The sequence below is a fragment of the Anser brachyrhynchus genome (genome assembly GCF_964034855.1).
Source record: "Anser brachyrhynchus genome assembly, chromosome: Z".
Classification (NCBI taxonomy): Eukaryota; Metazoa; Chordata; class Aves; order Anseriformes; family Anatidae; genus Anser; species Anser brachyrhynchus.
The window spans coordinates 79,582,108-79,596,458 of NC_137697.1; the positions used below are offsets into that span (position 1 = coordinate 79,582,108).

A 14,351-nucleotide genomic window follows, 5' to 3' on the forward strand; every position below is an offset into this window, starting at 1 on the left:
ACATTTGCGAATGCTGGCGTGTTAGTGAGGCTAATCCTTCCCGCGCGGCGCTCCCAGCAGGGCCGCCGTCCAGCGCCCCGCGCACCCGGCAGACGACTGGCCAAGGGGAGCGGAAAGGAGGAAAGGCCGCTTAGCGCCGTTTTTGTGTTTGCTCACTGTTGTGGAAATATGAGAACTGGTGGCAAGGGCCTTGTCTATTGAGCACTTGAGTCCTGGTCTGCTGTCAGGGGCTGTTTCAGATTGAGTGTTTTATTTTCTTTGATGTTCACATTTGAGAATAGGGAAGTGGGAATTAAACAACAGATGCATTAAGCCGTTGTTCTGGTAAAACAATAATTAGCACCTGATAAAATTCAATACGGGTCAAAATGCACAGTATCTAGTCTTGATTCATCTGGTGTGGCAAACTGAGCTGGTTTGTGTTTGGATATGAATAATAACCATTCCAAATTAACCAAATGCGGTTACAACAGAAATGGCATTATTTTTTGAAAAATTAATTGTGCAGAACTTGTGCAGAAAAAGGTGTCCAGATTTACCTAAAGATATTGAAAAGCATCCTTTGTATATGTTTTCTGCGGCTGTAAAGTGGTGGCACTGCTTTTAAGAATAGTCAACTCTTGTGTTCTTACATCTAAATGCTAGTAAGGTCAGACCACTGGGGCAGGAAATAAATGCAATTTTATTTTAATGTAGTTCATCACACTGCCATCGTGCTTGTATACCACGAGGGCTTTTCTTTAAATGAGGGCCATTCATGGCTAAGTACTTTTAAATAAATAAAAATCAGAGCTTTGGTTGCTGCTGTATTTGGTTATTCTTTCTTCCACAGCAGGCCATGTTTTTTTCATTTCAGAAGCCAGTATTCAATAGAAATTCTTAATTATATTTTTTGTTGTTCTATGATAAAAGATATAGACAGTCATTCTGAGCTGATGCAAGGTAATAAGACTCTAAGCTAAAAGCATCATTTTTAAAAGGCTGTTCTTTAGCATCTGATTTAGCCTATTGTATTCAACTTCTGACTTTTCGTAAGTGATCATTGTGATGATGTATTATATTGAATCACCATCTGAATGAAGAAAGAGGCTTGGCGAATTTTCCTTTACCTTCTTCCTATCTCCCTTAAGTTTTCCCACAGCCTTGAAGCACACTTGATGATGATAATAAAACTTACCTCTAGATAGCATTGCTAAGTGGTTGGGATTGTTCCTCTTGGAGAGTTTTGTTAAGAGCTGTGCCAATTGCAGATTCCCACTTTGAGTTTCAGATTTTCACTCTAAATGATGTCTTTGTATCCAGAGAAGAAAATATATATATATATATATTATTCAAAAAATCAAGTAATGTTTTTTATTATTAAATAGCTGCTGTGTAAGTAAAGGTCATATCACAGAATGGCATTTTGTCAGTATATGACAACTCATTGATTGCAATTTTTCAACCATATTAGTCTGGGGACACTGTGGTAATCGAAAACTACCCAGAACTAATGTATAAATAACTGCTTGCAACCCCTGTGCTAAACCAGCAAAAGTCTCATGTACGATTGAAGCTTTATATAGTTTTGAGGAAAAAACTAATATCTTTGATATGATATTTTTATCAGGTAGAGAATGTTTATATATTGCATCTCAAAATCCTGTGCAAGAGGAAAATCCTTTTGTTTGCATCTGAAAATAGCTTGAGTGTGTTCAAACTGTCAAATATTGTAGTGTTTTCCTCTGTTAGAAATGTGATGTACTTCACACATTTTCTTTACAGAAATATTAATATAAAACTCAAATATTTACGTGAACTATTTGAGTAAGATGAGAAATATTGAACCATTACACAGAACAGATTGTAAATTTTTCTCCAGAAAATTGTGTTGCTGACAGAATGAATAATAAATAATATAATTTCCATCACATCTGCGAAAAACTTGCTGAATGTGACATAGGGTGACTGTCAAAAACTTGTGTTATTCTGTGAGAGATTCGATGGCTAATGTTGATTGTTGTGTATTGTTGCTGTTTTTGCTTTTTTAATTAACATGCTTTGTCAGAATAAAAGAAGGCAAGAGTTCAGCCATGAGAAAAAAAATATTCAAAATCTAAATAAATGTTACTAGTACTAGTTCACAACTAGTCATGAGACTTCAATGTTTGAAATTATAGCTACAGCATATTATGTAGAAGCCATGGAATAACTAATATTTCTTCTTAAAATACTGAAAATTGAGATTGACAAACCAAATCGATAATTGTTCAAATGATTAAGAAGCTATTTTCATAGAAGGGTGAATGTTTTAAACAAAAGTGAAGGACCTCCACTGAAGTAGCTATGTACACACTCTTAAACAACTAAAATGGCTAACAGACAAAGTGGCAGTGTTTCTTTATCTGTTTGTGACTTGAGGAGGATAGAAGAAAACAGAAGAAAAAACTTTGTAAAAATATCAAGAACCAGTGAGAAATTACCCCGTGTCATTGATCACTAGCACATTCTTATTTTGTTTAGAGAAGAAAATTCACTTTCATTTTCCTCTTTCCTGTTTCTTATGTATTGCTTAGGTCCATTGTCTAATTGCAGTGATTGAGAATCTACTCTGTAAAAAAATTTACAATGGGCTGTCCTTACAAGTTTGTTTGCAAGACTTGCAAGTTATTTAAAAATAATAATAAAAAAAAGCAAGCAAGACATTGTAAAAATTGAAACATTAAAGCAATCTGCTATGCTTCTTGTTTACAACTCATCTGACATTAGGCTACTGAGGATTATTACATGTAACAATTATGTTTTGATTAGGATAGAGATATGTACAAAAATACTAAAATATTTTTATTTCTACATAAAAGGAAGGTACCTTGTGATTTAATTTCCAAAACATTGTATAAATTTAAAAACGAGAAAATTTTAAATGTCAATTAATTTTTGTTTCTTTTACAGTATTAATACTTATTATAGTTAAGAGCATGCTACTCTCCCAAACTTCTAACCTTCAGAGAAGAAGGGGAGAGAGAAAACTGTTACTGGCTTTCTGACAATGGCAGGGAGTGTGTTAAACCAGTGTAAAATTCAATTAAACTGTCTAGCCAGGTTTTTGAAGCTGAAATGCAGACCCTTTCAGTTAAGCTTCTTATTTTCCTGTGACCGACACCGGTGGATACTGTGTTATGCCAAAACCAACAGGCTGTAAAGCACCTTGTTTCATGCTCCTAGCTGATCAATATTTTTATTTTCCAGGCTTGCCCAGAAATATGGAGGCAGTATCACCTAACAGTAAGTAGAAACACCTTTTTTATTTTCTTCTACACCCAACCTATTTACTCTTCTGTGAACTGCTGACCATAAAATATAGACAAGCATCTTCTGCAAGAAGATAATAAACATCTGAAGAGTTTTTGAACTGAAGAATGCAATGAAACACTGTCAGTATTTTTTAAACATCTTTAGAACTTCTGATTTTGTTTTTATACTGTAATCATTAAATGAGTGTCTTGTAGTACTCTCTCCTCTCAATGACTACATTTACACATATAAAGAGAGTTAAATTTTAAGTTGAGGTGCATAGCAGAAGCAATAATCCCATCTCAGATATCCCAAATTCTGGTAATTAATCACCATAAATGACAAAGCTCTGTTTTTAAAGGAATAAAATAAATCTCAGCTAAAGAGAGATGTTAATTTGAGAAATACACATTATAAGCTTTTGTAGATGATTTCCAATTGCCAAGAATATAGCTATCCTTCTGTGACATGTATGAGTTGATCTTTAATCATTTAAGCAAAACAGAAACAAAAAAAAACTTTTTGAACTGTAGCGGTGTGTTACTTAAGCGTTTTCCTCCTATGTAAAAGAGAGACAAAAATAAAACAAAATGCTCACAAATTTGGCTAATATTTAAGCCTGGGACACTATTTAACTGGTTAAAACAGTATTTAAAGGATTGGTATCACAAATGTTGAATACATTAATTTAGAAAACTTCTATATATAAAACTACCTTTAAATACTAGGATATTTGCTGTTCATCTGAATCTTTGCTGTCACTGCTGTCCAGATCTAGCTCTTACTATTTACCTGTTATATATTATTAATCACTGTTGTCCATTCAGGATAAAGTAGGAAAGTTTGTTCAGTCCTTTTCTTTTACGGGTGTTTGGTGTGCATATTTTCTTATGAGCAATAAATGTGGCATGTGTTTTATAATTTGTTGCCTCCACCACTTCATAATAGTGGAATGCTCTTTTTTTTTCTTTTTGATTTTGCTAAAATTAGGGAAAAAACTGTGCTGACAACCTCTTGCTTTTCTTTTCTATGTAATCATTTTAAAACAAAGATCAGCACTGGAAATCCTCCACTCTCTCTGAGTACTTGTAAACAGAACTGAGATAGTGATTTTTTTAAAAGAGTTTAGGAATAGGTGCATTTACTGAGTATTTCTGCTTGTATTTTTTAAATTGTATGAAGCAAGAAGGTAAACACTTTCATTATATTTTTTAATGGTGCGTATAAAAGTATTTCTGAAATGTTTATGATATCTGGAGCCTAGTAACCACATATGTATATTAGGTACTGCAACATGATGGGTTCTGTTTTTACTGAGGTATTAAATTTCATTTTATTTTATTCTTGCTTGCCATTGAAGAATCCTCAGCAAGCCAGTGGTGATCAATACTTCAAAAATATTTATTTTTGTAGAAATTACAGAGGAGCTAAAAACTGTCCAAGTTTTTGCTATGGGAACATTTGAGGTAGCTGAGGTAGAAAATTTTAGCTGAGAATTTTGTAGAAAGTGTTCTGAGTACTTTACCTTGTATAAAAGTAAAAGCATTTGTCCAAGAGCTCTTGTAGGAAATTAAAATAGTTACAGAGTGTATTATTAACAGTCCCGTTTAGAAATTATTAGTGCTATTTAGAGACATATTGAAATGTAGTCAAATATGGACACACAGAGGTAAATAGGCTTGGAGTCGGACACTAGCTACTGATAAATATTTTTGTCTTTTCCAGTAGACTGCAAACTGTCTGTAAATAATCCAGACTTATGATACTTTGCACTTCTCCATTTTATGCATGGGAAGAGCCATTGTGACTCATTTAAAGTTACATTAATAGTCAGATTAAGAATGAAATTTTCAAAATCTATGTGGTAGAAGACATGCTTGATATTTTGAAATTAGGTTATACCTTAAGATAATGTAATATCTGAGTTGTTTAAATGTAGGAGGCCCAACTTTTATTTTTCTGTTTAAATATTCTTTTGCACCCACAGCAGAAAGGACCTAAATAGTTTTCTTGAAAGAATTAAAACTTCTTTAATAGAATAATGTATATTATGTATTTTTGTAAAGAATTATAAGTAAAAAGTAGAGGTTTTTTACTCCCATATCATCACATTTGTATTTCAGTATAGAAATTAGATTATAATTTCCCTAGTTTAGAATAAATACTTCTGTACAAAAAGGATAAATGTTTAAAGAAAAATAACACAAGTTACAAGTTAAAGTACTGTTGTGGTTGTTACTGTGCTCTAGAAACTGCCTGGTAATTAGCAAACAAACAGAAGCTGCAGGGGGGTTTTCCTATGCTTTAGCCATTGATTTAAACTGATTTTGGTAAATTGATCCTGAGTGTCACACATACAGGTAAATGTGTGCACAAATAAAACAAGGTATTCCAATTTTCAGTAAAAGAATACTTTTATAATGTTACTTACAGAGAGCCATTAAAAAATTTGTCTAAATGCTTTGCATTATGTATTCTTCGTTAATTACTGTGAATGTTTGTTAAAAAACAGGCAGTCTAATACCTTTCTCTTTCGTGAAGCTTTTGGTGATTTTATTCATTATCTGGGTCTTTCCTAAGAGATGGACTGCCATCTATTGACTTATTGTAGCCCCTGCACAGGAATGTGGATTGACTAGAACAATGACTAAATAATAAATCCATTCTGCTTTTATGGATGGTGGTAGGTTTTTGTTTACATTAGCTGTGGTGACAAATTTTGGCACATTACAATTTGTTATATGGGCAGAAATGTCCTATTCTAACCAAAATAGACTGGCAATGCAAGAAACCTTATGTGCAATTGAAATGGCAAAAAGGCTTATTAGTGGAATATTTTAATTTGCGCTTTGATAGAAGAAAAGATTATCACATTGTATTCAATGAAGCTTAAATTTACAGGCTCTGTGATAATCAAAGCTTTATAACTGGATGAGGTTAGTTTCTTTAAACTTGTTCTTTCAACTCTTTTAAGTAAAATTATTCTGTAAAAAAAAAAAGCAGAACAATCCAATTCCTACTTTAGTTTAAAATAATATTTAATAACCTCTTTAAGATGGTGATGAAAAGCTTTTGCAAATCGTTCTCATTTTGCATGATCTCTGTATATTTCTCCTAAGTCAGAATAGGGAAATTACATTTGACAAAACATATTTTAAGCTTTTCTTTATATAGGTATCTGTTTATTTATCTGCAATAGATAGGTCAGTTTTGATACCAGCTTACGTTTATCAAAGAGGCTATTATCAATTCAAATAATAACACAAGGACTTAGTTTGCAGATCCAGGATAAACAGTTTTGATAATGGCTTCCTGCAGTGTAAATAATAATAAGTGTAATTTTTTCACTGTCGGGGCATTTGAAGGTCTCATAAAGCTCTTTGTTGTAGATTATTAGGAAACTTAGTGTATAACTTAATTGTTCTAAATGCCAGCTACTCCACAAACCCAGAGAAATGTGGTCTTAGCTCAATAGATCGTGCCATTACGTCACGTTTTCCCACATCTTAAGGATATTGGGGGTGCTTTTTCATCCTCAGAATGTTTGGCTCTTTTTGTTTTTCCTTTTCTTGTTCTTTCGGATTTTTCCACAAAAGGTAGAAGCATTTATTAAATATTCTGTACTCAAGTGGAAACCAGTTTATAGCCATGCATTTACAGAGAAAGGAGTCAGGGGAAATACTTGTGAGATTAAGGCACCATACAATTTTCATTTGTTCTGTTCAGTTTTGCAGTGTATACTTAAAAAAACTACCATCAATAACAACAAAAAAACGATAGCATCCCTCTGCGTTTAACCTGGTATCTGGTCGTGTAACTGTGTTTCCTGTGGCAGCTCCCATTTTAAGTAAATCTTAGCATGTTGGAGGGAAAGAATAAGCCTGCCGTAGCCCAGGCTTAGACATTCATTGCGGAGTCTGCAGCTGTGAATTTTATGAGAGAAAGCCTTTTTCCGTCTCTGAAAAATGGCCAGCTAAATGTAAGAACCAGATTAAATATTAACCACATGTAGCTTTGGAGAAATAGCAGGATCCAGAGCTGGTATTTGGTGGGAGCATCACTTAATGGAAGAAAAGTTTGTTTACGGACTGTACTTGTGGACAAGACCTTGGGTCCAGACCACCCCCCTTCTGGAGGTCAGCCGATGGCTTACTGCTGGTTGCCTCATGGCACTGGTGGAAGATGTTTTGTAAGCACTCTCATTTCAGCCCAAGAAATTACATCACTGGAAAAAAAAAATTTCCAGCACATAGCGAGCCATGTTTTGCTCGAGGCGTGAAGCTGCACGGTGCGCGTTATTTCGTGTGAGCCTGGCGGAAGCAAAGCTCAAACCCGTCCTGCGTGGTGGCAGCTGATAGCGGTACTGAGAGGACATGCAAATGGACACCTCAATATTTTGAGATAAAACAAAATACGCACTGCCTGTACATAGATCTCCCTGCGTTTGCTATCCTGCTTAATTGTTCAGAGGGCCTAATGGTGTACAAAAATGAACGTAGCAAGGCCAGCTCGGGAACAAAATGTGGATACAATAATGAAATAGGAATTAATATGGCCACTATTAGTATCATCGTCAGAAAATATACGCAGAGTAATGAAAATCTGTCCCCAAAATGGACAGTGCACAATTTTTGTTTTTTTAATTTGTTTGTCGGTATACACGCATATGTTAAAAAGCATATTCTGCTTGGACTAGGTGGTTTCTTTCTGCAGAGATTGCTCATGTTTAATAACCTCTTCTCCCCTTGTACAGCTCTGGCAGTAAGGACTCCTTCCCCCATCCCCTGTCTTCACTAGTCTCATTTATATTAAAGCTGCTAGATCAAGATGGCCACCAACAGAGTTTTAGAACAACCAGAATTTTTAACTAGCAGAAGCTATCATTTAACATGCTTTTTGACAGTTTGTTAATCTTACTTTTAATCCACTTACATAAAAGAAGGTGAACCAGGAATTGGCTGTTTTGGCCTCTGTGCGTAAAAGACATGAAGGGACAATGAATCTTTTGTGTTTAAATTTTGCGCTCGGATTTCTTTGTGTGCCATTATTAAAATCCCTCATGGCCTGCCACGTTTTTTCTGAAATAAAAATGTAAGCAGGGTTGCTTGAAGTCAATTTGTATCCTTTAAAATGTGGCTTTCGTAAAGAAAACATTTTAAATATTATTCTGGTGCAATATACCGAAGCTTGAGAGATAGAGTGTTTGTTTTCCAGAGAAGCATTGTATGTTTTGTGCCAGTGAAGGATGGGTTTAGAGGTATTTTCAGGAAGAGATTAAGCTTGACTTGCCCATGTGCAGGGACAGGGCTGCTGCAGTGGCTGTGAACATGGCTGCAGCGACATTTCTTCTGGTCTTTACATGATACAAGGTTGCCAGACCACTAGATCGTCATGTTTATTTTAAATATAATGGATTTCAGCATTTGACAAGTTTCGTTCTGGTTGTTTTAAAATAATTCTTATGAATTGTAAATATGCCACCTGGTTTATGCTCTGGACAGTGTATTTTCTCGTATTTTGGAATTGCACAGCAGGCCCTCATGTCAACACTTCAGTAGCCATTTACAGTGAAGTCAGCACAGAATTTCTGGGAACATGATTTGAGAGTGAGGATATCTATCTCCTCTGAGACGGGGGGAAACGAGGACACCTGGAACATGAAGGTGTCCCCACTCTTGCCATGGCAAGAGAGGTGACTCCGTGGTTCTTGTGTTGCATCAAAATTTCATATTTTCTGAGAATTCGTGGTTGCCTTTTTAGCCAGGAAAGGAGGTGGAACAGACCTTTAATACACAGTTAGCAGGTATTTTGTTTTTAAATTATATGCATGCACTGTTCAAGGCTCAGCCCCCTGTTGTTTTTGCAAGTGCCGTTCTGAGATAGATGCTTTGTAAATGTCTGCCTGCACTTCACAGTTGTTCTGGTGGAAATAAGTATGCTAGAGGTGGTTTGGTGTTCTATCTAAAGGGTCTCTTGGATTTCATTTTATGTTGTTTTTATTTTTCCCCACTACTTATAAATTGTCCCACATTATTGTTCTCTTTCAAGATTCATGTATTTTGAGGATGTCAGAAAACTAAACCTAAAATTTGTTTTTATTGAAAGAAAATGTATTTCACAAAAAAAAAAAAAGTAATCTTTCTGATAGCTTTTATGACACACCAGGAAAAAAAAAAAAGACTTTCAGGTTCTGAAATAACTTATTTTGAGCAAATCCTATTCTGTAGCTTTCAGTAAGGAATATTATTAGACAGAGTTCTTTCCTTTTTTTTTTCCTTAAGACTGTATTTAAAATAATACAGAAAATCAAGTAGCTTCAATATCTTTATACAAACATACAGTGTCTACAAAAAATTCTGCTTAGAGTTTGTCTTTTCAGGAAATATTGTGTTTTACCTAATGCGTCTAGCCACTTACAAGTCCTGAATAATGGGGAATGGTGTCGGGATGAGGGTGTTGATTAACTTGAATTAGAAAGTTCGAACTGATTATCTGTTAAATGCCAGCATGCCTTTGCACTTGCACTTTCTTTCATGGGAAAGAGTTACAGATTTTTGGTACTTCCTTATTACGGAGGACAGATCCTTAACTGACACCTCTTTGTTTTTACATCACAGAATTGTAGGAGCTACCCCAGCTCAGCATCTGGCTCTTACTACACTAGAACAGAAAGCTGAAATGACTCTTATGAATTCCAGACTCCGGCACGGACCTGAGAGGCTGTTTTGGATGGACTGTATAATCCTCCAGCAGCACAGTAATCAGCTGTCACTTACCTTAATCATTTAAGCATGGTAGAAAGCATGCCTGCTTTCTCTAACACTTTATCTGTCTCATGCTCTTCCCCATCTGCCTCCCCAGAAAATAAAATAAAAGGTGCTTTTAAATTGAGGGTTAAAGACTGATTACATCTTGACCAGAAATTGCATTTTGATATATTTCTGGAAACAGTCTGGGATTTGGGGAAAATAGAAAGCCTGGCTGACTTGAACCAAATAATTTCCATTGCTCTGATTTTGGGGTTCCAAATAACCTCTTCAAACTGTTTGATAAGTAGCATCTCCCCGAGGATCCCTAACTTCAATATGCACATGATAGTAATTTAAGGAACTCAAGTTTTCTGCAAAATGGTATGTTTTGACCCTGTCTTTAACTGGGAAAAGGAGTAGAGAAGCGGTTGGAAATTAAAAGCTTTATATATTGTAATAGTTTGAGTATATAAATATGTGATTAACTAACCTGTGAGTGCCTAGGAAGTTATTTGTGCAGTATGCAGCATTTTTCAGATGCTATGCCAGCAATCCTGGTAGTAAAATGAGCTCATGACTGGAAAAAGACTGTTGAGAGCTGCCTCCCTCCCCTACTAACTTGTTGGCAGGAATTGGTCTATTCTCTACATATAAAGTACTGTCTACTTTCTTTGTCCAGCATACATTACTTTTGTGATACACCAAAATTCTTGGATAAGTAGTAACTTAAACAGAAAACAGGGCAATCATGGTGAGATTCATTGCTGAAATGTTTCCGTAACATACATATCTGCACTTCTTTTAAGTGAAAGGATTAACATGATCTTTTATTAATGTTTGCAGGTTTAGTAAACATTTTCTTCTCTCATCCTTTAATTTGAGAAAGTCAACTTCTACAATCATTTAAGTAATTTTTGTTATTTCAAGTATTAACAATCTAAATAAGGAAACTAACAGTTTTCAAGCTGAAATCAGATTTGTGATGCATTTTAGACACAGGCTTCTAGCTGAGAAAAAAAATCAGTATTTTATGACTTTTCTGCAGTAAGTTTTGTTTGTAAATATTCATATTAAAGTTCCTACGTTCCTGAAAATTATTTTTCTGACCTTGACATGAAGGTGTTTTTTCTCAGTTTTGTTAGAACTTAGAGTTAGTTTTTTTAAATTCCATAGTAAACCAATAATTATGTGATTTATCAGATACGTTAAAATATATAAGAATTATACTTTTATGTAGTTAATATAAAATTTATTTTGCTGCACTTTTTTATTGCACAGTGGAAAAAGTGTGAAATGCCACTAGAGCATAGATATCTCTCAACTCTTTACACATATTTTGTAACCACGAATGATACTTCGCTTGTCACATCTCTACTCAATAGCTGTTTGTAAATTACATGCTTTAGAAGTACTGAAGCTGTTGCATGTTATCATACAAATACTTTGCATTTTAAAATCTTACAGGTGTTTAGCACTGACAGTCTATTTAGCTCTGCTATGGCAGAAGTGTATGCAACTGTCCATGTTCTCTGCCAGAACTGCTAGTTCATCTTGTCAATGATCCATGTATTAGGAACAGCTAAGAGCTCGTGTTAGACTGTGACTTTCTCAAGTTATGCTTGATCATGTTAATAATCTACGGATTAGGATTCCTTAAAAGTGTTCACTGATTTAATTCTGAGAGGGTCTATCAAGTCAATGATATTAAAATACCTGTTAAGTCCTGGCATGTGAATAAAAAGATGCTATTCTAGTGACAGAATTACCCTGTTCCTGTTTTCATATTTTGGAAACTCAAGCATCAAGGCAGTTAAAAAAAGGCCTGTTTAAAGTGATGAGTTGTATAGGTCCTTACTCTATAAGTATGTACTATTTTGCCACCTTACTGGATTAGTGTCAGAGCATTGGGTTATTTGGATAATATATTATCCATAGGTATAAAAAACATAATCCAAAAGCCATGAATATAACTCAATTGGGCACAAATAGTTACTTGTCTTGGCAGCACTTCACATTGAAACAAATTATGACATTGCTGTCATTGGCTGTTCTTTTTTATCTCCAACAAAATTTGATAAACTTTTTCTTGCTGCTTCTTTACTTATGTTACTTTATAGTCTGGTCTGCCTCTGACTTGATGAGGCTCCTTTCGTTGTTCTATCTGCTGTGGTTCTGCAATATAGACAGCACTAGAGCAATACTACTGTGTATGTCACAGAAGTCTTTTGTGCAAGTTTTGATTCTCCAGAGATATGAGAGTGGAAAGATTTACAAGAAGAGGTACTATTTTTATAGAACATCAGGTGATACATTTAAAAAAAAAAAAAGAAAAAGTCACTGCTAGGTTTCGGAGTCAGCATCAAGTCCAAAAGCTGCTGCTTGTGTCTTTCTTTCTTTTTTTTTTTTTTTTTTTGGTGAAACTTAGGGATTCTGTGCCTGTTAGAAGCTCCTCATCATCTAGCTATAAAGAAAATAATTTGTACACATAGGCAATTTCTGTTTCTCTCGACTTTGCAGTTTAATTCTGTTTCTCAGGTGTATTTGTAACTTTATTCACTGTTTAAAAAAATGAATGGTGACTGCCTGTGCTTGAACTTACGCATGCGCTGAAGGATTTCTCAGGACTGTTTGATAATCCTGAAATATTTTCTGCTTTGAAAGTAACACACTGGATTTGCACATGATATCTAGTTTCTGTTTGAATTCTTCTGATGGCAGATGAGAGCCTATTTAAATTAATTCTGCTTTTCTGATGATGGTACAAGGAGAGAGTGAGAGGGAAAGTGACAGCAGTGAGATACTCAAAAGCTGGTTTGTAGGAAACAGCTTTGATCAGTGGGGTATCTGTGTGATGTGAGAGAAGAGAAATCTGAAACTTTGTGATCCATTTTTAGACGCTGTAGACTATTCAGAATGTCCCAGGTCATATAGAATTAAACAGCCTTATGTAACAGAATCATTTTAAAATGTGCGAGGACATGGAAGAAGCTTTTCTTTGTTAATGGTTATCTGTAGCCTATCAGACATTTCTTCAAGGGCGTATTCTGGATGACATCACTTGTTATAAAGCTAGAAAAAAAAATAATTACAGTATTACTGAATATATATGATGCTCTTAAATAGAGAAAACAGGAAAAATTATGAGGAAATAGATGAACATTAAGATGCACAGGTAATATGTTGGTAATGTAAGGAAAATGTTTAGTTAAAACTGTCTGTCAATAAATGACATTACAAGTTGAAAACTAGGTGCCAGGGAGTTTAAAGAGAAAAGCTTGGATTATTTATTTAGAGTGTACCCCATTCTAAATAATGGGGTACAAAAACTGACCTCTGAGGCACCACTCTTTCAGTCTCATATGCTCTGGCAGCATTATCTTTCACTTGCTTGTCTTCACTTCAATTCAGCTGTGATCAGAAATGACTTCAAAATAATTATTTATTAAAAATGCTTGCCTAAGAGAGTTGTTTGAAGTGTGTTACTTCCTCCTTTTTCATCTGATGGTGAAAGATGATTAGTACATGACATAAAGGTTAAAAAGATAGAAAGGAAGCTGTAAATCATGTGGAATGACAGCAAAAATTAAAACCTTGGGCTGTATTGGGTTCCCCAGTGTGTTAACTAATAAATATAACCGTGCTTTAGTTCTGTTCATCTTCTGATTTTACCGGCTTTGCCAATGTTTGTGCTCAGATTAACGTAGAAATGTATGCCTGAGTATGCATGTGCTTATTGCCACAACTGTGCGTGTGTGCGGTGTACGCCTGCACACGCCCTCTGCATGCCTGTGTCTGAAAGTGTATATATATAAAACAGCTTGGCGAGTCTCGTAATGAACGTTCATATAAAATGTGTCCCCATGCATGAGTCTCCTCCTCCTCCTCCCCTGCCTCTTCTCCCTCGCTCCCACCTCCCCCACCCCACTTCAAAGCTTGTGGTCCTTTTTCCATCCTTGTACTAAAAGGTTTCTTTGTAAGCCAGGCCATTTGTCCATCATTGTTTGGGGTCCAAACAGTGGTAAAATACCCTGTCACCGATCCAGAGTGTTGTGAATGGCAGCTTCTCTCCGGACAATTGGCGGTGGTGCCGAGAAATATTCCTGAGAGGATTATTTAACCTTTCAATTTAGGGGGCACAAAGCCTGGCTGATTAATGAACTTTCTGATGGGCGCCGATAAGCGGATCTATTTCTTTATTTCCTCTAAAAGTGATTCCTTCTCCTGTCCCATATTACTATAATCTTAAACATAAAATGTAGCAAATAGATTAAAAAACAGCACTAAAGAGTTTATCTGGCTGGCAAACTGAAGGAGCTAAATTAAAATTGG

At 35.2% G+C, this 14,351-nt stretch overlaps 1 protein-coding gene across 3 annotated transcripts in view; it reads left to right on the forward strand.

Moving 5' to 3' along the window:
- Nucleotides 1-14,351, forward strand: part of ZCCHC7 (zinc finger CCHC-type containing 7) — a 116,209-nt gene that overhangs the window by 90,176 nt on the left and 11,682 nt on the right. For all 3 annotated transcript variants that reach the window (XM_080575229.1, XM_080575231.1, XM_080575230.1), the window contains one exon: nt 3,229-3,264. In XM_080575229.1, coding sequence (XP_080431355.1) covers nt 3,229-3,264 — 36 coding nt within the window. The remainder of the gene's footprint in view (nt 1-3,228; nt 3,265-14,351) is intronic.